General features: G+C 41.3%; 1 protein-coding gene across 16 annotated transcripts in view; it reads left to right on the top strand.

Moving 5' to 3' along the window:
* The window catches only part of macf1a (microtubule actin crosslinking factor 1a), a 240,862-nt gene that overhangs the window by 62,857 nt on the left and 150,194 nt on the right, over window positions 1–27,811 (top strand). For 2 of the 16 annotated variants that reach the window (XM_031295613.2, XM_035991434.1), the window contains exon 1: window positions 829–1,112. The exons of 12 other annotated variants lie outside the window; for them this stretch is intronic. In XM_031295613.2, coding sequence (XP_031151473.1) covers window positions 1,058–1,112 — 55 coding nt within the window. In that variant the 5' untranslated portion in view covers window positions 829–1,057. Of the gene's footprint in view, window positions 1–828; window positions 1,113–27,286; window positions 27,399–27,811 lie in introns of those variants that run through there. 2 more of the 16 variants (XM_031295607.2, XM_035991430.1) reach the window with 1 other exon arrangement.

Genomic DNA, 27,811 nt, shown 5'->3' on the forward strand with positions numbered 1-27,811 from the left:
TTTTGTTTTTTTTATCCAAATACTCAGCCTTTTTAACTGAGGATTAGCCAGTGCAGCAGGCTCATGACTCCACATTTACAGTAATCATGAGGCAGTTTAGTGACAGACAAGTGCAGAGGCGTACGGTCAGCTGAAATATTAACATTAATAGAGGAACACATGCATGAGATGATAGAGAGAGCGAGACTGTGCTGTCAAATTTGAAAAACGGAGGATAGTGGGTGTTCCAGAGGCCTCTTCACGTCTGCTGCTCTGTAATCTGCTTCAGTATGTTGATCCAGCAGGCAGCTGAAAGACACACACACACACACACACACACACACACACACACACACACACACACACACGAAGAAGACAACGTGAAGCTGAGTGCATGACAAATGTGTAGCAGTCAAACACTCGTGCTCAGACTCCAGCTTCAACATACCGCGCCGCTTTTGAAAAAAAAGAAAGGAAAAAAGTCACAGCTGAGTAATAATAAGAACCACGCCTCCTTTTTTTTTTTCTAGTTTCCTTCTGACACACACTCTGACACACACACACATCCACACACATTTACTCGCTCTAGACACAAGTGAAACACATGTTTCTGACTCTGGCAGTGACATCACCCGCCTTGTGGTCAAAGTCCAGTTCCTCTATCTGGCTTAGAGCTGCTAACACACCGCCACAATCAGAGCTAGCATAACCACTGACACTCGGCAGAGAGAAGACTGGTAGAAGAAGGAAAGAAGCGAGTAAGCGATGAGGGATTATCTACGTGATTAAGGATGGCTCTCCTTTAACAGCCGGGATCAACTGCAGCCTCCAGACTCTCCCTCCTCCTCCTCCTCCTCCTTCCTCCCTTCTTTACTCGTTTTCTGTTCTCTTTTCACTCACCTTTTTCTTACCACCTCACTTACCTTGTGGTTTCTAGATCACTTTATTTCCTCCCTCTTTTGACATTTCTTAACAGTTCCCTGTGCTGTCCCTCTCCTTTTATTCAATAGCTTCTCTCTCTCTTTTATTTCTCCGTCCCCCTGTCTCTTTCTCTCTTTTCTCTGGGAGGGAGGCAGGGATGAGCTCCACGGCTGCTTACAGGCAGTTCCTCCAGGATCTGGAGGAGAAAAGAGGTCGGTGCCCACTTAAACCTCGTCACCTGTGATTTACCACATAGTTATGAAGTCTGTAACGATACAAAGAATAGTAGACACTTGTATAAGGTTATAATGGTGTTCTAATGTGCTATAATGCAGGATCTTATCTTTTTATTACTATCTCTGTTTGGATTGATTGTGGGGTGACATCAGGAGAGTGACATGTTGCACATGTGCATTGCTCACCAAAGCTGTGAATCAGCGTAAAGCAAACTATGGGTTGGGCCTTAAATATGTGTCCTACCTGCTCTTCAGGGATACTTGTGCAACGAGATAGTACAGTAGTTTGGAAAAGCTTCCATTCACACAACTTTATTTACACTGAAAAAGGGTTAAAAATGAGATGTGTAGCTGGGAAGACAGAGAAGAGGAGCGCTTCTTTTTGGTGGTGGTTTAAAAAGTCTAACAAGGTGCTCTTTGGTGCAGGGGACCAAGCGATTTTTAGCAGTTCTAAGCTCCTGTGTGTAACATATTCCGGTACTTAACTCTTTTTTTTCTTCTGTGGCTTACATTAGGTCAACTTCATGTGTGCGTGTGTCTGTCTGTTTACCTACTCAGCTACTGTATGGCGTCCAGATAAGATGTGGGTCAGCAGAAGGACATATGTCTGCCTCCTTTTCATATTAGCTAACAACACTGGGGTCTGCTATCACCCTGAATGCATTTTCACCACTCTTTAATCTTCACGGACGTTTATCTGTTGGCTTTAAGCCTTTTAATTAGCTCAAGCAGCTGATTTGTCAAATGTCGCTAATTGTTTGTCGTGGCGTTACCGTCTCTCTGCCTTTTGTCTCAGACGACACTTGATCCTCGTAGGTGCTGGCAAGAAATCCGACATGTGCGTGAAACACACACACACTCGCCAAGAGAAAAGACAACAGCAGGATGGTTTGTCGTAGTGTCAGAAGCAGGCAGCGATGCCTCGCTTCAGCAGCTGTTATCACAGCAGTTAGCCGAGCGTAGCATAAACCAGGCAAAGGCCTGTCTCTGGCCTCAGTCAAGTTCTTCTTGATATATGATACATATATATGATATGATACATGTCTTAATACTTTGAATGTGTTTTACAGCTTTACATATTGAAAGCACAAAACCGGCATTTGTTTTATATATTCCAGGCATGTATGTAATGTATTTGACTGTGCTCACTGATGACACAGCCTGGATACAACCTGAGTTGTTTGCTCCATAGTTTAGTTAGTTAATAAGTTAGTTAATAAGTGAAACCCTGGAATGACGAGGAGCTAAAGGCTAGATGGTATGACTTCATTTTCACTGTTGGATGGTAACAACACCACAATATATATATATATATATATATATATATATATATATATATATATATATATAAATAATTATTTCCCTTAAATTCCTATATAATGTGATTTAATTACGGCACAGGGCTCTTTGTAGCAACTTTATTTCAGGGTAAAAGTTATTATCAATTACCGAGATAGGTCTCGTAATGCGAGACTAATGATTGTACATTATGGAGTACATGATTGAAACTTATCTTCGCACTTCACAGCCAACTCTGTCTGTGTGCCAATTGCTCCACTTTCTCACAACAGCTGCTGCAGAACTTCAGGAATATTGTTTTGGGCTGAAATGTTTGCACCTTGCTAGCACATACTGTGATCCAGTGTCTTTACGGTACATGCATGCACAGTTATGGCACATACGGTGTCCTTTCACAGCTGGCTTTTTAAAAAAAAAAATCATAAGCAGTATCTACATTGTATTTTTTCTTTTCTTTTTACATTTTCAAACATCCCTTATACTTGCATACGTGTCAGGGTTTGAGGTGATGCAGGAGGCTCCTTATTGTGACCTCTGCACAGTCTGCTGACAACCGTATTCTTTTGGACACCCAATTTATTTTTCCTCCAACAACTGCTACATCTTTTGGTCTGGCCTTTGTAGCGCTATCTGCTCTTCACCTACCTTTCCTTACCATGCAAATGTGCATTGTTTTAGCAATGGGAAGCGGACACTTACTGCTTTTTTTTGTCTGTTCGCCACCAACACCCTGTCTCTCCATCTCTACAGTCGTTCCACTGTCAAGGCTATATTCAAATTTAAACGCTGCCCCCCACCCTTTCTCTAGTAGTTTCTACTATGGCCATGGCCACACCTGCTGCTACTTGTGGTTTGGTGATATTATGTGACACTGTACCCCCCCTCCTCCCCCAACAGCTGCTCTGCTGAGGCCTTCCAGCACTAGACGTGTCAGGCTGTGTTAGAATCACCTACAATCCCCCTTAACCCCTTAAATTACAGTTGAGGTTAAACTTCTTAAACACATAAAAAGCCAGTGGTGATCATCACAAATGTGATTCATTTCTCAAAGACTGTACGGCATAAACTTATGCGCAAACGCATTAAGCCGCTTCTGTGATTCAAAGTCTTTCACAAGCATGTAGTGGAAGCTAAAAAAAAAAGCAACTTTGAACTTATTTGCCCTCCATTAATAGCAAGGGTTTCAATGTAAGTGTCGTTGTAATGAGGTTTCCGTACAACAGCAGAGATTGTACACACGTTGTTAATCTCCCAGCTGGCATAGTTCTTGATCACAACACTTCAGAATAAACTTGTAACAGCACCATTGACTCTAATATTGTTCTCTTGTTTGCCCCATGGTGCTTAGAGTTGTGCGACCACCCATGGGGGCTCGCAGCCCCTCTGCCATCTGCATCCACTCACATACTCTTATAGGCTTAACCTCAGTGAGGGGCCCAGCAACCTGTTTTTTTACCTTTTGAAATGAACCAACAAGCGCACTTCTCGGGGCCGCCCATTGTTTCAGATTGTGTTAATCCGCCGTCACCTGCCACAGGAGACTAATGGTCCGACGGAACAGAACGTGTATGAATAGGTTTGAGGAGGTGGCTGTCCGAGGAGTTTGGTCACAATTTGTTTAAGGCGGTGTAGCTGTCAGCTTCTGTTCTTATCTCTCATAAGTTACTCACTCTCTCTATCTCTTTACTGCAGTCACATGACGTGATTGACGTTGGACATATTTATCCGCGTGTGTCCTTTCCTTTTTCTTCTCTCTGAGTTTTCTGTGTGCTTTAGTGTTTCTGTGTCAGACCAGATCTGTGTCAATGCCCCCCCGGTGCTAGCAGCAGGGTTATGTTTTCAAGTTCATGGACCAAGGACTCCACTTTCAAAGGCCTTTTCTTTTCTACCTCTTTGTCACTTAACATTTAAAATACTGCTGATTAACCACTAAGGCAACCACCAGAAAGTTAAACAAACAACTTTATATGGTAAAGGATTAATCACTCAGTCATTTGTCAAGAGAGAAATGCCAGAAATTCACTGGTTACAGTTTCTCAACTAGGAGGCTTTTCTGGGTTTTTTCTTCTCATTTTGATATCATTGCAAATTTAATATGTTTTTGGTCTGGACTGTTGGTTGCACAAAAAAAAGAAATTTGAAGACTTTATCTTGGACTAAACAATTAATCAATAAATCAATCAGTTCTTTAAAAGCAATCCTTTAATTCATTCTTTATCTTGTCACTTCTCTATTGTGTCTCTGTCCTATTCTTACACTGATGAATGGAGAAGATGGCGTGCGTGCGTGCGTGTGGTGTGTGTGTGACATTGAGTCATCCGTTAAGGAGGTGTATATTTGCTCATTATTTATGTGCGTTTCCTATGCAACTCAGAGTTCCCCTTGCTGCTTATAGCCACTGTGACGATGCCCAGCTTTGAATCATTTCTCCTGCATTTACTCATACATTTGCATAAACTCAATCAATCAAAGATATACCAGTTTTAAGATGTTTTTAGGCACCTTACACATGTTTAATATGAGTATACATGTGTAGAAAAGTGTTATTTACTATCAATAATATCATTTTTAATACAATTTTCAAGTCTCTTTAAAGTCCTCCCCGGTCCTACCAACCTTTGTTTTATGTAAACACTCTGCACTGTACAACTTACCGCTTCCAAACTGTATTAAGTTCCCGTTGTCTTTCTGTTTGAAAAAGAAAAATGAACAGCAGAGAAAATGAAATGGATATTGTTCTGATGTAAGGCTTCAGTAAGTAATCTACACTGCTGCGCTAAAATAAAAATGTGTAGAAAAGTTGAGGCCCTTACCTTGGCAGTGTCGATGCCCTGGTCTAGATCCTTTTCCTTCCTCTCTTGTTGCTAATTTGGTAAATGTTAAACAGAGCCTGATTCATGTTAACAAATGTTCCTATTAAGAATGTAATTCAGGTGACCAAAAATGCTTTTGTGAAGGGTCTGCCATGCGGTGCAGATGTTAGTAGACTGAAGCCTCAGCCATCATTACAGTCCCATACAGGAGGCCTTTGTTTCCAGGCACTCACACCAGCCGCTCCCAGCCACTGAAAACAGTCAAAAAGTAAGCCGCCATGTGTGGCTCAGTTTATTATAATCCAGTCATATGAGTGGTTTTTGACTTTGTTGTAAACCTTACATTAACTCCATTGTTGTCTCTGCTGTCATGAGTCTGTCATGGGTATAAAGGTGTTTTAGAGTGGGATTAACTTGGATTAGAGGGATAAACGTGTGGCTTATTATATTATACCTGATTTACTCTTTTCTTTGCCTCTGATGCAAAACATCTCAGGGTTTGTAAGCATATTTTCTAAATGGTACTGTCGGATGTGATTATGTTGTTGACGTCAGAGTGTGATCACACTGAAGTGGTGCCATGATACGAAAATTACCTTAATGAGAGGGATGTGCTGGGGCATGTGTGTGTTTCTAAGGAGGGGACGAGGGTTAGGACATTTCACACATCATGTTGGTACAAAGTGTGTAAGGTTATTACCTTGTTTGGATGGTAGGTCCACCTGTAAGGCAGGGTGGGACAGCTGGCTGATGAGCAAATGTGCTTTTACAGAAGATCTTGAATAGCACAGCAGGTAGATGGAGCCTGTGTGCGAGAGTGTGAGTGGGTGCTCTGAACAGTTATTTGGGTCACTTATAGCCTTGACTTCTCCCATTCCCCCACTGACATTTTAACCCACTAACGCTGCTAAGCGACAATCGCTTACAGCAAACATACGCTGTTACACAATGACACCACACCAGTATGCACATGTAAACACACATGTTTTGTCTTCAAACATTACATACATCTCTCTCATCCTCTTGCACAGAACACCAGGACTCCTATTTTATGTCTGATGTAGGACTGAAACCAAAAATTATTTTAATTATGGATTAATTGGCAATTATTTCATCTTAACTATTTAGACTATAAAATGTCAGATAATAGTCAAAAACCTAAAAAGGTAACACATTTTCTATAGCTCTAAATGAAGTCTTTAAATTGCATTTTTTTGTTCAACAGTCCAAAAAACAAACTAATTTCAAGTCAAGTCAATTTTATTATAGCCCTATATCACAAATTACAAATTTGCCTGAGAGGTCTGGGAGATTAATTGAGGAGGGATCCCTCTCCCAGGATGGACATACTTGTGTACAGAACAGACCAGCAAAATGAAATTACAATATAAACAATCTATATTACTAAATGATACATAGAACGAGAGAGGGTAGATTCAATCAATTAATCACACTTTTACAGCCCTAGTTTGATGTCCTACACACACACACACACACACACACACACACACACACACACACACACGATGCACCTCTCTTCACTTTGTCTGCTACCTTGCTCCGAGGCTGGCACTGTTACCCTCACAGCGACTGCAGATTTCATCCGGATCATGAACAAACCCATTTTCAGCATCCTCCTAAATTAGCTGTCAAAACTGTTGGTCTGCCCGGCTTTCGTATCCTGAGTTCCATCTCTGTTACAGCATCTGCATCTGAAGCCAGTGTAAAACCTCAAAACCCTAAATAGTCACAAAACACTCAAATCTGACTGCTCTTACCATCTGAAAGAAGTCAGTGGTTTGTGTGGATATTCTGTTGGCTGCATTCCTGTATCTTAAGTAGTTTATACTGGAAAAACACATTATCTTGACTTTAATGCTTCAATTACTACAAATGACTTTACCAGACTCTGGAGGTGAAACCACTGCACCCCGGATAAAGGCTCCAACATATCCCAAAATAACTTAAACTTACGTCTGGGTAAGTTTAAGCATTTGAAAGCCATTAGTCAAGGAACCATTGTTGGAGACGGCCTCTCTTTGTGTTTGTGGTCGGGCATACAGTAACAAGTGGAGGCCAAGCCATTAACCTCATAGTGTCTTTAATGCTGTTCTTTTTTTTAATTAAGTATTAGGTAATTGGGTTGCACATTAGACTCAGTGTGTGCTTGATGTTTTTTTTCTCCGTAAGCTGCACCACAAAACCACTAATTGTGTTACTAACATACTAAAATCTCTGTATCCTAAAGCTGTCTGAGTTAGCCAAATGTAAGAAGCTTTGAGCTCTAAAGTGAAGTAATTTCACTTGAGATTAATTCATAACAAATTTGTAGCAAAGAGACATCATAACTTTTTAAACTTGTATCCAGACCTGCCTGTCCCTTCCGTTGCTCCTTGACTCTGAGGCCGGCTAATGCAGATAATGTGTTTAACTGGTGCTGAAAAAAACAAAAGCGTTAGTTTACAGAAGTAGCATTTCATTGTTTTCTGTCACGAGCAGACAAATTGCCCGTCTGAACTTTAAAGCCTGTTGATCAGGTTACATAAATGTCTGGAGGGTGTTTGTTTCGTTAATAAGAGAACGACTTGGCTGCCACATTTAGTCAGAGGAGGAGTTACTGTACTAGCCTGGGCTGAACCTGAAAGGACAACACAGGTTCATATAAACCCTCTCACATTTGGTTATTGTTAAGACTATGGTGATGAACCCATTTCAGGAGATCTAGCAGTGGTATTACTACAACATTACAACATTGCCCTAATCTCAGTGGGACTAACCTATTTAAATGAAGATGGAATAGTTGGAGAAGACATCATAATTAAGCCACCATCTTTATTTTGTATTCTGTCTCACATCCTCGGCAAACTCTTAAAAAGACTTAGTTTATCTCAGCTTTTCAGAGCAGTGGCCCGGCCTGCTGTAATAAGGCAGTATCGTGTACAGTATGTCTGACTTAAGCTGCGTTCACAGACACTCAGGCGGTCGTCAGACTGCTCGGCAAAAATGCAGGTCTTCCTATTCATTTTGAATGGGGGTAAAACTGAAACACAAGCACCTGACTGCCCAGGAGTTTGTGTAACCGCTGACTGTTTCCTGCAACAACAAAGCACAGTCGCTCCGTCTCTTTTCTCTTTCTCCGTGACATGAAGCTGCCTTCAGGTGCGTTCAGAAATGTCGAGATCTATAAACGATCTGACGGAAAGCAATAATTGTGAAGTATAAAGTCTACTTGCACTTCATTTGGGGGTTAAATAACAAAAGAGGGCGTTACACAAATGGACCATTTAAGGCACACTCCCATCTCCGAACAACCCTGCGGCGAATCGCCGGATCGCTGTCTTTGGTCTAAAAGGAACGCGCCCTGAATCATCAAATACGCTGGCAGGTTTAATGATTACATGGGGGAGATTAGGCAGAACCTTTACGGCACTAAAGCACAGCAGCCCATTTTAGAAGTAGCAATAATATAGCCAGTCATCCAATAATATCCATTAAACAGTAGCACATTGTGCGCTTGACATGCTGTTCTTTGAGATAGCTTTTAGTAGATGTGAACTGAATGTGCAATGGAGAAATACGTTTAAACGGATGAAGCCTCTCATGCTAATAAATTAGTTTTTATATGGGCTGAGTGAAGTTATATTAGGAAGATAAATGGAGGAGATGTGTGGGTTTCATGCGTCAGTGTGAAGGGATTTTGAGGGACTGACTAATGCACACAATGCACAGAAGCAGTAACTCTAAATTGACGACGCTTAAAATTACTTCATTGAAAATGAATCAGTTTAGGCTTACACCCGCTTTTAAATATTTGCAGTTGTTGCTGTCTCTTACTGACATGAATTTTTGAAAATTACCTAACGTCAACAGCGGTTGATTCGTGCTTGGTTGTGGTGATACCGACTTGACTTAATATCTGCTACGGTGAAAGAGAGAAAGACTTAATAGGAATATGTGATCAATATTTTAATCTTTTGGGCAAGCCTTGTCTAGCTTACAAAATCAGCTACCAAGCATCCTAAAGCAGCAGGTTGGATCAACATGGAGGCTCACCTCAATTCTTATTGATGATGTCTCCAAATTCTGGGTCACCCTGCTGCCCAGTGTCACACACTCACAAACACTCACAGACACAATCATAGGTTTCCAGTAGCAGTCACCCAGATGTGTTGAGTATGATAAGCGTTCCCTCGAGTTTATCAGCATCACTCCAGTGGGGGTGCGGCCTCGCCTGTCGCCTCACTGGCACAGCTTACGTGTTTACTGTCATGTGTGTAAACCTGTTCAAGTATATTGTGTGATACCAGCTTCCATTACCGACCCATCAGAGCCCCTGAATGCTGCTGGCAGGGCTGTAGCGCCCTCCATTGGATAGACTTACCCAATTCTTTTGTAGTAATCAGGTCAAAGGAAATGATTAAGACACTTAGTAAACAAACAAATTCACATCTTTCAAGTTTGTCTCAAGAGACGTGTTTTATTGCATTCCACATGTGAACATTTTGTTAACACTTTATCGCCACCTCTCTCCCCATGTCCCCACATGCACTATCCTTGTAGCTTTGACTTTGTTAACCGCAGCCCTCTCCCTGCACTGACAGGACCATAATCACACAGGATAGAGTACAATTTTGTATGTAATTAAGTGTGTGTGTGTGTGTGTGTGTGTGTGTGTGTGTGGGTTATTGATGTGAGCTGTGTGACACTGTGACTGCAGGGTGTAGGCGAGGGAACAAGGCAGAGGGAAGAGAAGATTTAAGAGCGAGAGAGAAAAGTGTAGGGGATTGTACCTTTTAGGAGGAGGAGGAGTGAAGGATGAAGTAGCATAGTAGCAGTTGTTACATATGGCACAGATAATTCTATTGTATATAATGTGTCCAAAAGGCAAAGATCTCTTTGTGCTCAGTTGAGATCTGGTATTTTACCATTGGCTATTGAAACTGGGCGATATGTTGGTAAAGAAGAAGGAAAGTTGATCTGTTTTGATGTGTTGTTTAAATGATATAGAAAATGAGATCCATCCATCCAAAGCGTGATGCTTTGTTGAGTAATATAAAAAAAAAAACAGATATTGATTTTAGTAAATATGGATGATGCTTAAAGACTGAGATGGCTGTTTCCATGTGAAACGTATACATACATTAGCCAGTTATCATGAGAATGCCTGGCAGAAGAGAAAAAAAGCTCTTTACCAAGAGGATCGGTAGATATTTGTCTGTATGTATTTTTTGTTTTGTGTTATTCATGTATTTCTACACATGATTTGTACATGCGAGACCGGAAGATGTCTGTTGAATAGTAGTGTCTTGTAATCCCATATGGGATGGGTCAAATTCTTGGCATGACGCAGAAAAACCCTCACAAACAAACTGTTACCTGTTTATAGTCACATAGTTCATATCCAGAACCATCTAAAGTGTTTTGTTATGCTCACGTTGCCCACACAAAAAGTTGAAAACTGAATTGGCAAGTTCTCTCCTCCTGTCAGTATCTAATTTCAACTCATTACGTTCCATGATTATGGTGTATTATCACAGTGTGGACTTGATTGGATGCAAGAGAACATTGTACCTTAGTTCACCAAGCCTCCATCGACAATCCCCCTGAGCAGAGCCGTGATATAGAACCTAAAGGTCAAGGCACAATGGAGAGAGATTCAAAATGTCACATCACTTGTGCACAGTTCACTGCGGCACTTGAGTCTCTCTCTCTCTTTTTTTTTTTTTTTTGTGCTGTTTGCTGCCATGTTGTCTGGGTCCAACTTTGGTATCAGAAATATTCTAGCTTGGAACCCCATCCTGTTCCACTGAATGAATTAAGATCATCCCAGCACCAAATCATGGATGGAAACTTCATTAGCTCGCTAAGCTGGAGTTAATAAGGTTTTTAGGTTGTCTGCTGCCAAGTTGTCCTGTGGAACTGGTTGTTAAATTCCTCTTCCTTCCCTGATTAAGATGCTTTAGGAAAATGTTGCTTGGATCAGCAATGTTCTTTGGCTCTATTGTTGGCAGTCATTTTGTTTACATACATTTTATTCATGATTTTGTTTCCCCGAATGAATGCAGGTTGTCTTAAATTGACGTGGCTCGGCTCTCTGCAGCAATAGGTCCTTTGTCCCTGTTCACTGCAAGTCTTTCTCCATTTATCTGTCCTGAATATGTTTGCTTTATCAGCCTTTATCACAACGACATAGTTTGTGGTCAATACTGAGTGACCACTTATCGGTTATCCAGTGTATCCATGTAAGTGCAATTATGGTTCACATGGTTTTACCTGAGTTTGTGAGTGCACGCAGGTGTGTCTACATCCCTCTCAGTCTGTCATGATTGCATGCATCTCAGCAGCAGAAGTGACAGAGTTTACTGATATCCATCTCCAACTGATTATAAAGTAATATAACTGATATGATGCAGCTGTAAACCTTTAGAGAAATACCTTTCTGTATACAGAACATACTGTTTGTAACTTTGGATTCCTTAAACAAAATGTTCCTTCATGTAATGGTTAAAATTGTGTTGGGGGTAATTGTTTTGTACTAATACATGTACAGTGATTTATAGCTGGAGAACATTAGCGTCTTCTGATCCTTCACTCGTCAGTCAGTGCACTGCTTTATTACAAGATATCACTTTTGCTTGTCAAAACAGTGTGTCGGGTTAATGATTTATGTCTTCTGGAATGGGAAATGGGGGGGGAATAGAAGCGTGTCTATTTTTAGCCGTCTTCAGATCCTGTGCCCAAGACAACTAACGGAGGTCTGCGGGCCAACAATGTTTTGACTATCCTTAGATTAAATAACGATAACATGCCGTCTTTGTCCGTGATATGTCGTCATTTTAAATGTCCCAACTACATTTACAAAAAAAACATTCTCTTTAAATCATTCCTTTTCTGCTTCTGCAGCATGAGAGTTATGTGTTGTTTTTTTTTGTTGTTTTTTTTTTTACAATAGTTGAGAACACCATTTTTGACTTTAGGGTGCTAGATTGGGATAGTGTCTTTATATAAAGCGTGTCAAAGCTAATAAAGCTATAACATTTCAATATGCTTGGTCTCCTTGTTATCTCGCGCTCCCTGAGGGGAAGCATTGCTCCGCTCATCTGCCAACTCAGTTGTCAGAACAAGAATCTTTAATTTTAGTGACACATGAAGCAGACTAGGAAATTGAAATTTGATTCCGCTTAAATTATTTTGTTCCTTGCAGTCAGTCACGAATCACGTTAAAAATGTAACAAAATATTGGTTGTTTAGCCAAAGATATTAAGCCAATAGCGCAAGATTTTGTGTAATCATATACTGAATACTATGCAGTAAAGCAAGTCCCGTAATTTAAAAGATTGTATGACATATATACATAATGTATGACTTTTAGCTATTTGGGGGATCTGATTAAGGCCGAATTGAGTTATGATGATGCACTGACTAATCATTGCAGCTGTCTGATAGATCAAAATGCATGTAAATTCATGAATTATTTTGGTGAGTACAGTATTATCATAACCAATTATAAAATAATAATAAATAGTACTCAAATTGCCATAAACTGGAAGTTTCCTTCAAATAGGTTTTTATTTTAGGAATATCTTATATCAACACGTCTCTTTCTTTTCCCCACAATAGTTTGTCCTCTCCTGTTCTTTTATTTCCACACCTCTCCTCTCCTACCTCTTCCTCATCTGTTACGTAGCCCTTCACCAAACCCCACTTGTCCACAAAGTGTTCAAATGCCGGTCTTGAACTTATCTCCCCATGAGCTCGTTAAAAAAGGATTACTGTCCCTTTATGTAACCGTACGGAGTCGTAACATACCTGACTCTCTTATGAACCTGTGCAATGGGGAATAATTAACGTTGCCATTGATCACTTTCCAAGTTGGGCACAATTCACATCCCTGCTGCTTCCGGGCTAAACCGAGATACGCTCATTCATTTACTGCTCTGCCACATAGTGAAAAGAGCTGTGGTCTGTGTATATGCGTGTTGGTGTGTGTGTGTGTGTGCATTTGTTTGGAGTGTGAACACGATGAAAAGGTCTTCTAACACAGGGCCATTACTGAGAGGGAAAGAGAAGCTTCAGTCTGTCTCTGATGTACGATCGTTCCTCCCCTCTCCTCTTGGTGGTCTTTGGCTTTCCCTCTGCCTTTTCATCACTGAGACACACGCACGCACGCGCGCGCAATAGTCTACTGTCTCTCTATTACACTTTTACACACATAAAGCTTGATTTATGCTTCAGCATTAAATCTCCAACGTGGCTACGTAGGTAGGTAGGTGGAGACACGGCCCCTACGCCGTACCCAAGCCGTAGCCCGACGTGCACCTTTCGAAAAATGTAACTACATACACGTCACGGTGACGCACGTCGCTCGGCTGTGGTTTGGTAGCGTTGCATTTCCCCCTACTCATTTCCGGGTTCTCATTCTCCATAAATAACATGAAATCAAGGAGAGGGTTAACTTTTCCTGCTACAGATTTTCCACTGTGGTCAGAAAGCACAGGGGAGACTATAGCTATGTTTCCATCCACACGTTTTTATCCGAATTAAGTGATATCGAATGAAAAATGCCTTATGGAAACAGTAAAATTCGATTGAATTTCATGAATATCGACTCGAATGAAATACGTTCGGTCTCATCGGATTTTATCTTGATCGATATACGGCTTATGCGATAAATAAATAATGAATTGCGATTAAGTTTTAGGTCATTTTATGGTTGCAACCCGCCACAAAACAAAGAAGAAGAAGTTTTAGTTCATTTCCGCCCAGTATTTCCGCTCTGTTTGCACACATGGCGGGTGTCAACAAAGACAGATGGAAGTGGACGAACAAGGAGACGCACTACCGGGAGTGCCGACACAAATGTCCCTTATGATGCAACGATCGTCTACCACAGCCTGTAGTACGATTGATGGCCAGCCCTTTCTATTGACTAAACCCCTGTAGCCTTCAGCAGGGGGTCTAATCGGGACGTGAGTGCCGTCTATTGTGGCACCAGGTAGGTATATATACCTTCGCATCATCCTCGTTCGTATGGCATTGCACACGGCGTAAACACACCAGTGCACGGTGGTTTTGCTGACTCCAAACGTTTCGCCTACCACTCTGTACTCTGCGCATGTAGCCAGTTTGTAGAGCACAATGGCGATACGCTTCTCGGTTGGAACCGGAGGGCGATAGCTTGCGACATCTGGGAAAAGGGATGGGCCAAAAAAATTACACAACAGGTCAAATGTTGTCTTGGTCATCTGAAAATGCTTCAACCAAAGGGTTTCCGTGAAGTGTCTCTGAACCACGATCTCCCAGAACAGTTTGGAGCACTGTCGTTCCCACACCACAGGCCACCTCCGTTGTCGTCGGGCATTTACGTGCATCTGCATCTGCATCTGCATCAGCATAGCATAGCATGTGTTGATAGCGTCGTTTTCTTATTATAGCTCGATATGTCGCTATCAGCTGGCACATAAGCACTATTACAACTTGTGCAATATTGATCATTTGTTGGTAGATGGCATGATCCATTTTGTCTAGCAAAACTTTGTTCGCAAAAGTTAGCTTGAATGTTGTGCGATTCAGTGCGAAAATGAATGGAAACACCTTAAAATGTCTAAAATCAATTTGATATACCAATTTGATCACAAAACAGCATGTGACGTCATTACGCACAGGTTTTTATTCGCTTTAACGCCGTTGGATGGAAACACACTTTCACCAGCTTTATTCGCATGAGTTTTTTTACCGAACTTCAGATAATTCGATTGACAAGTGGATGGAAACTTAGCTAATTTGTTTTCTTCCCTTTAGCTTCGGAATTAGCTTCGGAACGAGTACGGACTCACCCTCACTCTCTCACTCGCTCTACCACACACTCCCCACGCACACACACACACACACACACACACACACACACACACACACACACACACACACGGCGGCCCTGCTATTCTCTTAAAGAGATCGACGCACACACCAACGCACAAGTATAATCTTCAGGCTTACATAGGCTACGGGGACAGCTCTGCGTGGAGCCTCCGCAGAAACATAAATCACGCTTAAGCGTTAACTGACTCACTGACTGAATTCCAAACAAACTCTCACCTGCCTGTGTACAACACACGCTTATGTGCAAATAAAAACAAATGCACACAAGCCTTTGGAGCCATAAAACAAAAGTGAAAGTCTTCCTTGAGTGAGAGGGAGTTTTTTTTTTGTTTATAGTTCATCCAGGCTACTTGATACATTTAACAAGCTGTTCTCAGGACAGTTTTACCACCAAACCCATTAAGACATCAAATAGGACCAAATGCAGACCTGCTGATACAAATGTAGTATTTATTGGTGAGTATACAGATTGTAACGTCCAGTGAAGGCTAGACAGTACAACTAAAACAAAAAGGATTACTGTTTTTAAAAATGTGAGCTTGTGTTTGTTTTGCACTCAAGGCAAAAAGCCAAATGTGGGCTGAAACTAATTATTGGCATTAGTCGATGATTTTTTTTTAAAATTATTTAATCTATTAGATGCTAGAAAACTGTAAAAATAAAATAATTTTTTAATGGTTTTTGTCCAACCAACGGTCCAAAAGCAAAGTGTTTTTGGCTTACAAAGATATAAAACAAAGAAATATGGAAAATCCTCACATTTGAGAAGATAAAACCAGTAAATATTTGAAACTACCGCTTGTTAAATAAAATAAAAACTAAAGAGAGGCCTCTGTTGCCGAGAGGTTTACCAGACTGAATGTACATTTTTGACATCATGGCGGCCTCTGACAGCGTGATAATTACAGCTTTTTCAAGCGCTGGGGTCAAGTGCCCCAATGAAAGGCCAGAGGATGGGATAGTGAGCCGAGGAGATGGAGGGAGGGTCCTAATTGACCGGTGTCCATGGCAACGAGAAAAGCTGGGGTTAAAATTAAGGGCCTGGTTACCGTGGTTATGTGTCAGGGTCCCCTGTATTTGTGTACACTCTTAACATTCTTTGCCCCTGCCCCATTCATTCCCTCACTTTTTGTCTTTCGTTCTTTCCCATCCACTGACCTCATCGTCTAAGTGTTTTTCTTCTTCGTTGTCGTCTTCGTCCCTCTCTCACGACCCTATGGACGTCTTGCTCTTTCTCCGTGGCTCTCACAAACACACCTCCTCCTTAACCCTCTTTACCATCTCTCATTCATTCTCTGCTCTGTACATATGTAGCAAAGCACGGCGCTAACATAGCCATGGTTTGAGGTCGGACAGAAGTAAAGTTGTATCATCTTTTTATTCAATTTTTTATTTTTAAATCCATGCTAGCTGCTTTGTTTTGTAGGTAGCAGTGCCGGTCAGTCGATCGGTCCACCACTTTGATTCAGACTGAAATATCTCAGAAAATATTGGATAGACGTTAAGCACAGACATTCATGGTGCACAGAGGATGAAGAAGACTACTGGCTTTTGTGATCCCATGACTATTCATCTAGCGCCACCATCAGATACATTTTTTTAATTTGCACAATATTTTGCTTTATGGTCAAATGTCTGCAAATGTTATGCTAGCACTCTAAAATAAGATGGTGACCATTGTAAAGATTATGTCTGCTAAATATTAGCATGTTAGCATCGTCATTGTGAGCATGCTGACGTTACCGTAGCATGGCTTTAAACTCTTCTTGTTTCGATTGTGCCTCACAGATTCCAGTTTATTTATATATATATATATATATATATATATATATATATATATATATATATATATATATAATTTATTTCATATATAATTTGTAAGCAAATTATATATGAATATAATATATAATATCAATTTCTGGTACACTTTTCTCTTTTTTTAATCCAGCTAGAAACCAAACACTATAAACAAACCAGGAAGGAAGAACATTTTTAACTCTTGAAAGTGATATTCTGGTTTAGGAGTTCACTCTCTCTTTTTTTCTGTTTCCCTTGTCACTCCTTGCTGCCACACTGTGTGACGTTGTTGGCTGTCCTGTCCTCTCACCTGTTTTCTCTTCCTTTCACTTTCGCCTGTCTTTCCCGTTGCGTGCCAATTTAATCTGAATTAAAATAAAGTTAATTCATCCTCCATTCTCTTTTTGTTCCTACCTTTTCCCGCTCATTAACCTGTGATTAACTAAAGCCCCAAAACCTAAAGAGTTTGGATGAAGCCTCTCTTTTTCTCACGGGGTCATAAATCTAGCGCTCTTTCTCCTTCCCTTTTTTTGAACTCTGTCCCCTCCCTCCTTTCCCACCATCCATCCATGCAGGGCTTCTCTGTGCCATTCTGGGTGACAGCTCTTACACTCTTCTTCCTTTAACCCCATCATTACTGCTCCTGGTTTCTCTGATGTGTCAGGGAAGTATTTGTGCGTTTGTTGTTTTTCTGCACATGTAAAGGACCAGGTTTAAGCAGTGCTGTCAAGATGATGACTTAAAGTGCATCTATAAACTGTGTGATAAGATTACCTAGGCGACTTGCCCACGCTGATGTCAACACACACACACACACACACACACACACACACACACACACACACACACACACTTACACGCATAAACATGATCTTTACCCCGAGGAAGGCTCTGACCGGGCAGTTAAAGCTCTAGAAGTCAAGATCACAGTTTTCACGCTGCTCTTGAGCCTGATGGCTGAGAATGAGTCGGGTCACCGAGGTCATGTTGGTTTCCTGCTTCCAGTCAGGCTCAGTGTGCTTATGCTGCATACAAACCAAACCAAACTCCATTATACAATCCCATAAGACTGATGTTATGTCCAAACATAGTGGGGGAATGGGCCTATGAAGCCTGTGACTTGGACATGTTGTGTCCTCTGACTTATTAATAGTCAATGTTTGTTTCCTTTATGGAAAGGAAGATGATACATAGTGCTGAAGGAATGTAGCCTAGAAATCTAGACGCACCCTAGCGGCAGCAAATGTAATTTGCAGCCAGGGGGGTCTAGCAACTCTCCGTTGGCTTGTGAGCTGGAAAAACCAAACTCTGGCCGGGCCAATCACATTGTGTATAGAGTCGGTGGGCGGGCTTATGGCTGCTGCTGCTGGGAACAGCGGTCTTTCGAATCGGCTTTGGCTGTGATTCTGGAAGACTTGGAGTTAAGCTTTTCTTTGAGAAAAGTACAAAGAACGGCACTGAAGTCATTCTTAAAAAAGGAAGATGTGTTCAGAGTTTTGCCGACCGGATACGGCAAAAGTTTAATCTACCAACTACCTCTGCTACCTTCTTTGTTGCTCTGCTTGGTTGTAGCACTATCCTATTGCATGTAAAGAGAATTTGAAAGACAACCGTTTATCCCGCCCCTCGGATTGAGCCCTGTCAATGGTGAGTTCCCAGACCCAACATCTTGATGTGGGTCTGGCTTGTCAGGCTAGAAGGAATGAGTCCTAAAACCCAGAGATGAGTTGTCATTTCTGGACTTCCAGGTCCCTTGTCTCGGAGTCAGTGGATTTTTTGAATGGGTTTTTGGTTAGATGCCTGAAATAAGGGCTGTCATTAACACAAGCATGAGAGATTTCACGTTTTGTTCTACCACACAAAATACGTCAGTAAATAACCCATTTTTGCCTCAACTCAGAAGTATTGGTTACATAACTTACAGTAATTCCTACCTTAACCATAGGGCGGAAAGATAAAAATGAAATTAATAAATATTGGATAAAGGAAAGTCAAATGATGTTCTTTGCCATAATCAATATGCCTTTTATTCTGCTAATCATTCTTTTAAAACACATATACAATCTTTTATGCAGAAAATCTATTTTGTCTTTATTTTAAAGTCACTGTTTAGTCACTGTTTCTTTTCCAAACGTAACATCCAAAGCACTTGTGGGTAGTCACTAGGGATGTCCCGATCAGGTTTTTTTGCCCTCGAGTCCAAGTCTGAGTCATGTGATTTTGAGTATCTACCGATACCGAGTCCCGATCCTATACTTCTATAATAATTCACCTTTATAATACCTCCAGACCGCAGACATACTTGTGCTTTCCGCTTCAAGCTGCTTCCGTGTTCTACTTTGCCGGCATTTAACCAATAGCGTCTCTGCAACAAAGTGATGTCATGCTGCACGCGTTGCTGTTACTGTCAAAAGGGTCTAACTCTGTGCCACCGCATAACTATAGATGTGTTAAAAAATAATGAGAATATATATACATATATATCCGAGTCCTGAACGGGAGGTAACGTCCGATTCCGATCGAGTCTGAAACCAGGTGATCAGGCCCGATTTCCGATCACGTGATCGGATCTGGACATCCCTAGTAGTCACAGCTGTTTTTGTGCTGTTAAAGCTTATATGATAAGTCAGACAGATTCTTGATATTCCATGTTAAATGCTAAAATAATCTATTTTTGGTGTTGAGTCTTTGTTTTCTTTTTATTGTGCAGGGTGAGAGAAAGGACAGGGGTAATTTGGGCTTTGATTCCTGAAAACAAAAGCTTTGCCACTGCTGCTGTGTGCAGCTTCTATATTATTGGGTGTGTAGGCTTAGAAACCTTTCCTGTTTTCTCAGCCAAGTAATTTGATTTAGCTATGCAGGAATTCAAACTTCTAGAAACAAGAAGAGTTGCTCTCTTGACATTTCGGGACTGAGCAGCAGCAGCAGCAGGGCCTGTGACCCAGTTTGACTGTACTTTCCTGGAGATTCTTCCCTCATTTCTCTCTCACGATTTCATTTCTGCATTCACAAAAAAAAACCCACTGTCATTTCCTGAAACACTAACTAGAAAGCAGCTTTGCAGGCTTTTGGGAAATGTGATTACGTCACTGTTTACAGGGTGACGATGATTGTAAATGTGACTTTGTGGTTTTCACACAGTCAACCTGTGTTGTGGACACAGATTAGAGCTGTTGTTAGAGGGAGGAAGCCTTTACAAGAGAAATGTTATCTCTTTGAGCTACCAGTTGAAGCAGTGGCTCTGAGCTGACCTCAAGTCTGTCTCCAGATGGGTCAACTTCCCACTTTTCATCACACACACTGACAGCTCAGTAATTCTCTGGCCCCTCTGTGTTTTGCGTGTGTCTGTATGTGTGTGTATCCTCGGGTCAACTCCTGTTAATCCATCCTTGTTAGTTTATTCGGGGGCCACACTTGTCCTCTGTCCTCTCCTGTTTCATCCTTCTCTCTTCTAATCTCTTAATGGCATCTCGGGGTATCGCTGTCTGCCTGCCTGTCTCTTTCTCTCCGTTTGTCTGTCTGCCTGCCTGTCTCTTTCTCTCTGTTTGTCTGTCTGTCTGATGACTCCTGGCTCTATTCGTGTCTGCTCTTTGGAACGGGACTAGCGATCCGCTCAGTTCTCCCATCAAAACATAACTTACTTAACTGTCAGCAGTACTGGGAGCCTTTGATGTGTTCATTCCACACTTAAAAAGAGACCACAGTAGGGAACAGAGTGGACGTGGTGTTCTCTGCCAAACCGGATAAAATAAGTTACTCACTTACCATTAGCTATTTATTGCCTACATGCTGGGGATTAACACAGATATGACAGAAATAAATATAACATTACCTCTCTTTAGATTGTTATTTTGTTTTGCTTTACCTATTTATTGAACAGCTTATAGTACAATGACAGACAGGAAACTAGGGAAGAGAGAGGCTGGAACTATGGTTATAAAGGCTGGCTATATGGTATGCATCTAAACCACTTGGCCACTAGGACATCCCGTACACACAAACAGGACTGGACAAAACAGCAACTTACCATTGGCTCCCATTTTTTCCCATCCAACAACCTCTTAATATAAATGGCTTTGTAGTTAAATATCTTAATTACTAAATCACAATGAAATATATCTTTTTTTAAACCGACAACTCCTCAGCGTGCCTTTTTTTAAAAAGACCCATAGTTGTCTGATATCATTTCTGCGGTTTAGTTAACTGGACTGTCAGTGAAGCCTCGATCAGGTCCAGTGATCCAGAAGTCCAGCTCCTTGCTGTGTGATTTGCCATGCCTGAATAACTAACAGTCTGAGGTTGATTGCTTATGCATGTTTCACCCAGCGATGCCAAATCCATTTGGGTAGAGCTAAACTGCGTTGTGTGTGTGTGTGTGTGTGTGTGTGTGTGTGTGTGTGTGCGTAAATGTTTTACATATTACGTGACTATTATGTCGTGAACATTAAACAACAGTTTGGGTTTATAATTATTTCCCATAATTCCCCTTCTGGGAATTGTTTGACCATTTTCTGGTTATAATATACCAGTACATTGAAACAGACACTGAACCAAAGTTAACAGACTGAAAAGTTTGGACATCAAACACCAAGTCTGGAGTAAAGATGAAAAAAAAGAATGGAGGACCTTGATCTAAGTGTGGGAATGAACCTTTTTTGGGAGTTTTAAGCTGAAAAAGATGTTTGATAAAAGTCGATGCTGCCACACTGGAGGCAAACTGAATATGCTTCTCTGTAATTGGACCCAGTCTGCCCCCTAACTGCACAGTTTGACACTGCAGGGGAGAATTTTTGTCATAGTTTGGATGATTTTTTTGGGGCATTTTTAGACCTTTATTGACAGGATAGCTGAATAAATGAAAGGGGAGAGAGAGGGGGAATGACATGCAGCAAAGGGCCGCAGGTCGGAGTCGAACCCGGGCCCGCTGCGTCGAGGAGTAAACCTCTATATATGGACGCCCGCTCTACCGACTGAGATATCCAGGTACCCGTTTGGATGAATTTTAAAGTGGCTCCAACTTTCCTTGCAGACTATATATCAACTATTTATCATTGTACTGCAAACAGAATTGCAAATCACTGCTGTTTCAGGATCCCAGGCAATATTTTCACAGTGTGTAGTTCAGTGGCTGAGCTTTAGACAGCCAGGTGCCTCACTGTACTGAGCGTACTGCTGATGGAAAATATTCCCCTCTACATCCACCTTTCCCCCTGAACGTGTATGTCTGAAACCTCCTGGTACTTTCATCTGAATGGTTCAACCTCAGAATGGCAGGTCAGGGCTCTGGCGGATGGCTCATTTTCCAGACAGGAAGTGTTTCTGCTGCATTTCACCAACGCAGAGGTCAGAAGTGCCGGGACACGGCGTGGGAGGCTGGCAGGCACTACCGATGTGTCACGGTCACACCACATGCAGCTGTAAGGTGACCGGAGGCTCAGAACAGCTGTTTTATTCACGTTCAAAAGAGTTACAGCATTACAGCACTACCTTGTACAGAAGGCTGAGTCTGGGGTATAATTTGATAATGGCAGAAAGCAATGATTACTGAGGCATTAGGTTAGTTAGGAAGAACATTTTAACTCTTTTCTTTCTCAAAAATGTACCTTAATCTCAACACTGAACCATCACAGCTTTGTCAGTTTCTTTGTTATGATACAAAAAAGATAGTTACAGAGTTTAGAGCTGGTTATTAGAAGATGGTTACAGAGTTTAGAGCTGGTTATTAGAAGCTGCTTGCACAGATAGAAGCTGGGGGTGATTGAGTTCAGTCTGGCAGATGGGACTTTGTCAGAGGAAGTGAAGGAAGCGGAAGAATGAGATGGAGAGCCCTGTTAGCCCAAGGTTAGAGGATCCATCACTCTGATGCGACTGTCCTTTTCCTCATGCTGCTCTTGCTGCTCACCCACCCTTCTGCCCTTCAGAAACATATTGTTTCCCTGTTTCCTCCTGCAGTTGGCTTGTTCCTTACACAGCTGGGATGCTGCATAACCACTCCTATTATATAGAGCTGGGTATTTTTGGAACGTTTTGATACCGGTGCCAGCACGATATCCATATTTTTGTGCTGATACCAAAAATAATTTAAAGAGAAAAGGAAAATTCAGGAACAAATTAGTTGCTGTATGGTTTTATAATAATAAACCTGTACCCGGTTTTGCAGATTGTTCAGTGTATATGTCCATCTCTCTGTGTGTTACAGTACTATTATGTGGAAGCACAGTACAGATATTCATAAAAGTACTGTGTGTGTGTGTGTGTGTGTGTGTGTGTGTGTGTGTGTGTGTATACTTTGTGTACCAGGGTGACCTTGCTGGCTATCTATGTAAAGGATGCTGACTGGGAGAATTGAGTTGAACTGGGGGAGGGAGAGACAGGGAGACATGACACGCTGCAGCATTAACAACACAAGAGAGAAACATGCAAGCAAATTGATTAGACGTATGTAAAATAATTGTACTTCTTTCTGTCCAGTGAGGGTTAAATGTCTATGCTTTGATGGTAAGCATCAAATGAATTATATTATGCTAATAAAGTGAAAGAAGAGACCGTACTGAGGCTCTACACATCAGTCACAAAAAGCTGTGTTGCATGTGTGTCTTATTCTCTTTGTTGGTGTGTGTGTGTGTGTGTGTGTGTGTGTGTGTGTGTGTGTGTTTGGCATTGAGTGTGAGATTTCTCTCTGTGATATCTGAATGAAATGGGTCATTGACTTCCCAAAACAAACAGCCAATACAACACCAAGCCTCACAATAGAACTATAGTTTCACTCTCTGTCTCCCTTTATGCTTTCCACACTCTTTTCAATCTTTTTTTCTTACCCCTCCATCTTTCTTCTTCTCTTTCCTCTCTCTTGTGTCCAGCTTATACTGTAGTCTGACATCATCCCCGGGCTTTGTTACACCCCGGTTGCATCTGTGTGTGTGTGTTTGTATGTGTGTGTGTGTGTGTGTGTGGATAAACTTTCCGGACGCAGCATTTCCTGCAGAGAGGGGACGTGAGATTGAACCCCTGACCTCTTGACCCTGAAAGCTGTCACACACACATACACAGAGGTGCAAACATGCACAACGGCAGCCATTACCTCAGCCAGTGTAACATGTGAGTGTGTGAATGTAGGAGGAAGAAATAAATGAAATTACCTTTTACATGTGAATGATTTGTGTTTCTTAATTTTTTAAGCAAGTTATCTTAAATTCAGATACATTCAATGCAGGTTATCTGAGTTGACTCAATGTGTGTGTGTAGTTGTATAGTATGTGCGAAAATGTGAGTTTTGTGTGTACATAGGTAATGAAACAATGAAGTGAAACACACCAGAAATATTTTAGTTATAAAGGAAATACAAATATAACTGAAACCAGTTATTAAAGAAAGTAGATCCAGCTTTTACTTATTCTGAGGAATGTGGTAAAACTACAGTTAAAACCACCAAAGTAGGCCTTAATCAGGTTTGGAACCTGAGTTGCAACAGAAAACATAAGTCCTCTGGGAGGCCCGAGTTGGACTAGGTTAACTTGTTCTTATACCGCACTGTAAATTTTATTCTCGTCTTTTATCTGTTTTTAATTTTTGTAATCGTTTTTAACTGCTCTTTCTTTTATGTAAAGCACTTTGAATTGCCCTGTTGCTGAAATGTGCTATACAAATAAAGCTGCCTTGCCTAATAAATACATCCGTTGTAGTTTTCTATCAGTATGAAGTCGATTATAAAAGAAAGATGTCATTGCTGTCAGAGTTTGGTGGTTTTTCAGAGCTAAAGTGACACTGGTACTGTCAGTGGTTTGAGTGTTAAGTCGTGCAGCCCAACACACACATGTTGGTCTCTTCTGCCCCATAGTGGCAGCATCACACTCTTTACCACAAGAGACATGTGGTTGCTAAAATTCCTCTTTTGCCTTCTCTCGCTTTCACTTGGTTCCCTTTTTCTCTCAATCACTCACTGTTTGTCACGCAGATTTTAAATGTTTTAATTCTCTTTGTTTTGCATGCTTTCTTGTTGAATCACTCCTCTTCCTCCTCAACCAATACACGCTGTGCTCAAATCAAATCATTTTGTGTGTGTTGGGAATTTATGTATTTGCTGATTTTAGGACAGACATGATTCCGGGTACTACAGTTTTGCTTTCTGCCTCCTAAAGACTCGCAACACTGTCGAATGCTCCCTTTTTTTTTTTAAAGGTATTAAAGCAGCCATATTATGCTCATTTTCAGGTTCATATTGTATTTTAAGGTTGTACCAGAATAGGTTTACATGGTTTCATTTTCAAAGAACACCATATTTGTGTTGTACTGCAGTGCTCTCTCGCTGGTCTCTGTTTTAGCTACAGAGTGAGACCTCTTTTCTTCTTCTTCTGTACTATCTTTGATTGCACTGCACATGTGCAGTAGCTCAGATGTAGATCATGTCAGCTAGCTAGCTCCATAGACCGTAAAAGAAAGGCTGTTTCTACAACTTCAGTCAGTTACAAGGCAGGATTAGCTGGGAGACTTCTAAATGAGGGCGCACATGTAAGTAGTTCTTTTGTGTATTATGGTGAACTTGTGTGTGTTGTAGCAGTGCTTTGCTATTGAGAACGAGGTAGCATGCTAGCGTTAACGCTACGAGCTAATGGTTGCGGTTAGCCAGCTTGTTTCAGCTTGTGACGTCACAAACCGTATCTCACTCTAAACAGCATGAATGGATTTTTTTCAAAGTTTGTATGTGTGTGGAAGCACCAGAGACACAAAAGAACACCCCAAATCCCAGAAAAAGTGGCTCTTCTACAGGTAATTTTAGGACAGAAAGGACTCTGGGTAATTATAATAGTTCTGTTGCAATAGGAAATCACCAACAGAGGACAGGATTAACAGCTGGCATCAGTATCACATCTCCATTACCTCATGTCATCTGGTAATTGTGCCGATTAGGACATGACTAATGGGAAAGAAACGCATTACTGCTCTCTCCATATAGCCGCCTTTATTTATTATATGTGACTAAATTACTGCATTATTACTTTCCTAATCGTATTATTGTTCTCTGGTGAAAATCATGCGTTTCCTAAATGACAAAGTTGTTTTGGAATTATTGTATTAGGGTTGGAAAATGGGCTCAAACTGCAGCATGAAGCTGCGGTTTCTCCCCTGACAGCAATTAAATGTCGTAAGATTGATTGTGGTTGTGTATTGTTGTGACCGGAGGTTGCTAAGACTAAAATGTCAGTGGCTTTTCTGGGCTGAGTTGATAACCTCAAACACACACACACTAACACACATGCACAGACACACAATTCTCTGCGAGGTGAGAGTAACTTGAGGAACGCCTGCCTTCCAGTCGCAGCCTGAATCATGCTGAATCACGCTGTAATGTCTCCACGTCTAACATGCACACACACACACACACACACACACACACACACACACACACACACACACACACACACGGTTTGATCGCCCCCTCTGTCTGAAGCTTTTGAGCACGCCATCAGCAGTCAGCAGACATCATTCAAAGATAGCAGTAGATAAATATCACAGCCAGGATGCATCACTCATAGCAACAGAGGTAAACACACACACACACACACACACACACACACACACACACACACACACACTCCTCCCAACATACAAGTACACACATCTTCCACAAACTGCTGCCAACATGTGTGTATGCATTCAAATACAGAAAGAGTTGGTGTGTTATGCTCATAAACAAATATATAAAATTACTTTAACATGCTGAACTAAAACTACACACACAGGAAGAAGAGCATGAGGGTATCTCCCATGTTGTTTCCTTTAGAGAGTGTGAGGAAACCACACACACAGTACACATTTCCGTTTGTTTAGTCCAATTTTGGGTTTTTACCGGTTTTCTAACGGTGCACTCAGCAACGGCTAAAGTCTGGTTGCTTGTTTCAGGGGAAAGGAATTCACTGTTAGAGTGTCAGAGAGCGAGAGACATTGAAAACAAGTGAGAGCGAGAGAGAGAGAGATGGGGGGAAAGAGGGAGGGCATCTGAATGGAGAGAAGAACTCAGAAGTTATTAGCTGCAGTAGTTCTGTGCTGAAAGTAGAGAGATGCTGTAGAACGTGGAACATTGGTGCTTTTGCTTTGTGTCCAAACAGAAGAAGTGAAAGGAGAAGAAGGATCCCTGTGATTCTGTTGGCTGACATTTAGAAAACGTTTGTAAAATCTCTTCTTTATGGACACAACTAGTTTTGGGACTTTACATGTAAGCCTGCAGACGGAGCAATAACTTTTGCTTTTGGTTAGTCTTTGGACATTTATCGTCAGCTTTTTGGAGCTCCCTGACATTTTTTTTTTAGGAGTTTGGGAAGCAGAGCAACGTTCAGTTAATGAAACAAGATGGACTTTCTAACAGACCCTGCAGTCATAATGCCTATCCTGGTGGTGACTTTTCACTTCTTGACAGCAGCTGGATATTGGTTTTACTGTCGTCGCCGTCGTCGCCGGACAGCCAGGTTCCAACAAGGTAAACTGTGACTTATGAGGTTTTGGTCCAACTGCTGCTGAGAGAGAAGTATAAGCTCTTTCTGTTTCCTTTTTTTTAAATCTTCGTCCCTTCTCCACGTCACCGCTCCAGCTATGAATTGTCTCGTCTTTGCAGAGAGAAAGGGAAGATCTCACATTAGCTCCATGTGCTTCCTGATTAGGCTCCACCCCTTCTGCTGTGTCATTTTTAATAATGTTGAACTTGACTTATCGGTTAGCATGTCTGCGTTTAAATCACGGCCTTTAGCATTTAGCTCAGCACCTGCATGGCTTTTGAAAGAGTAGGCCTACAGGTTTTTTTTAGTTTTTTTTTTAGCTTTAATCTTATCTAAAGTGGCTTGTGCTGTAAAGAGTATATGGGTTTTATATCCTGTTACAGTGAGACACTGTATT

Source organism: Sander lucioperca, chromosome 14, assembly GCF_008315115.2.
Source record: "Sander lucioperca isolate FBNREF2018 chromosome 14, SLUC_FBN_1.2, whole genome shotgun sequence".
In the NCBI taxonomy this organism is placed as follows: domain Eukaryota; kingdom Metazoa; phylum Chordata; class Actinopteri; order Perciformes; family Percidae; genus Sander; species Sander lucioperca.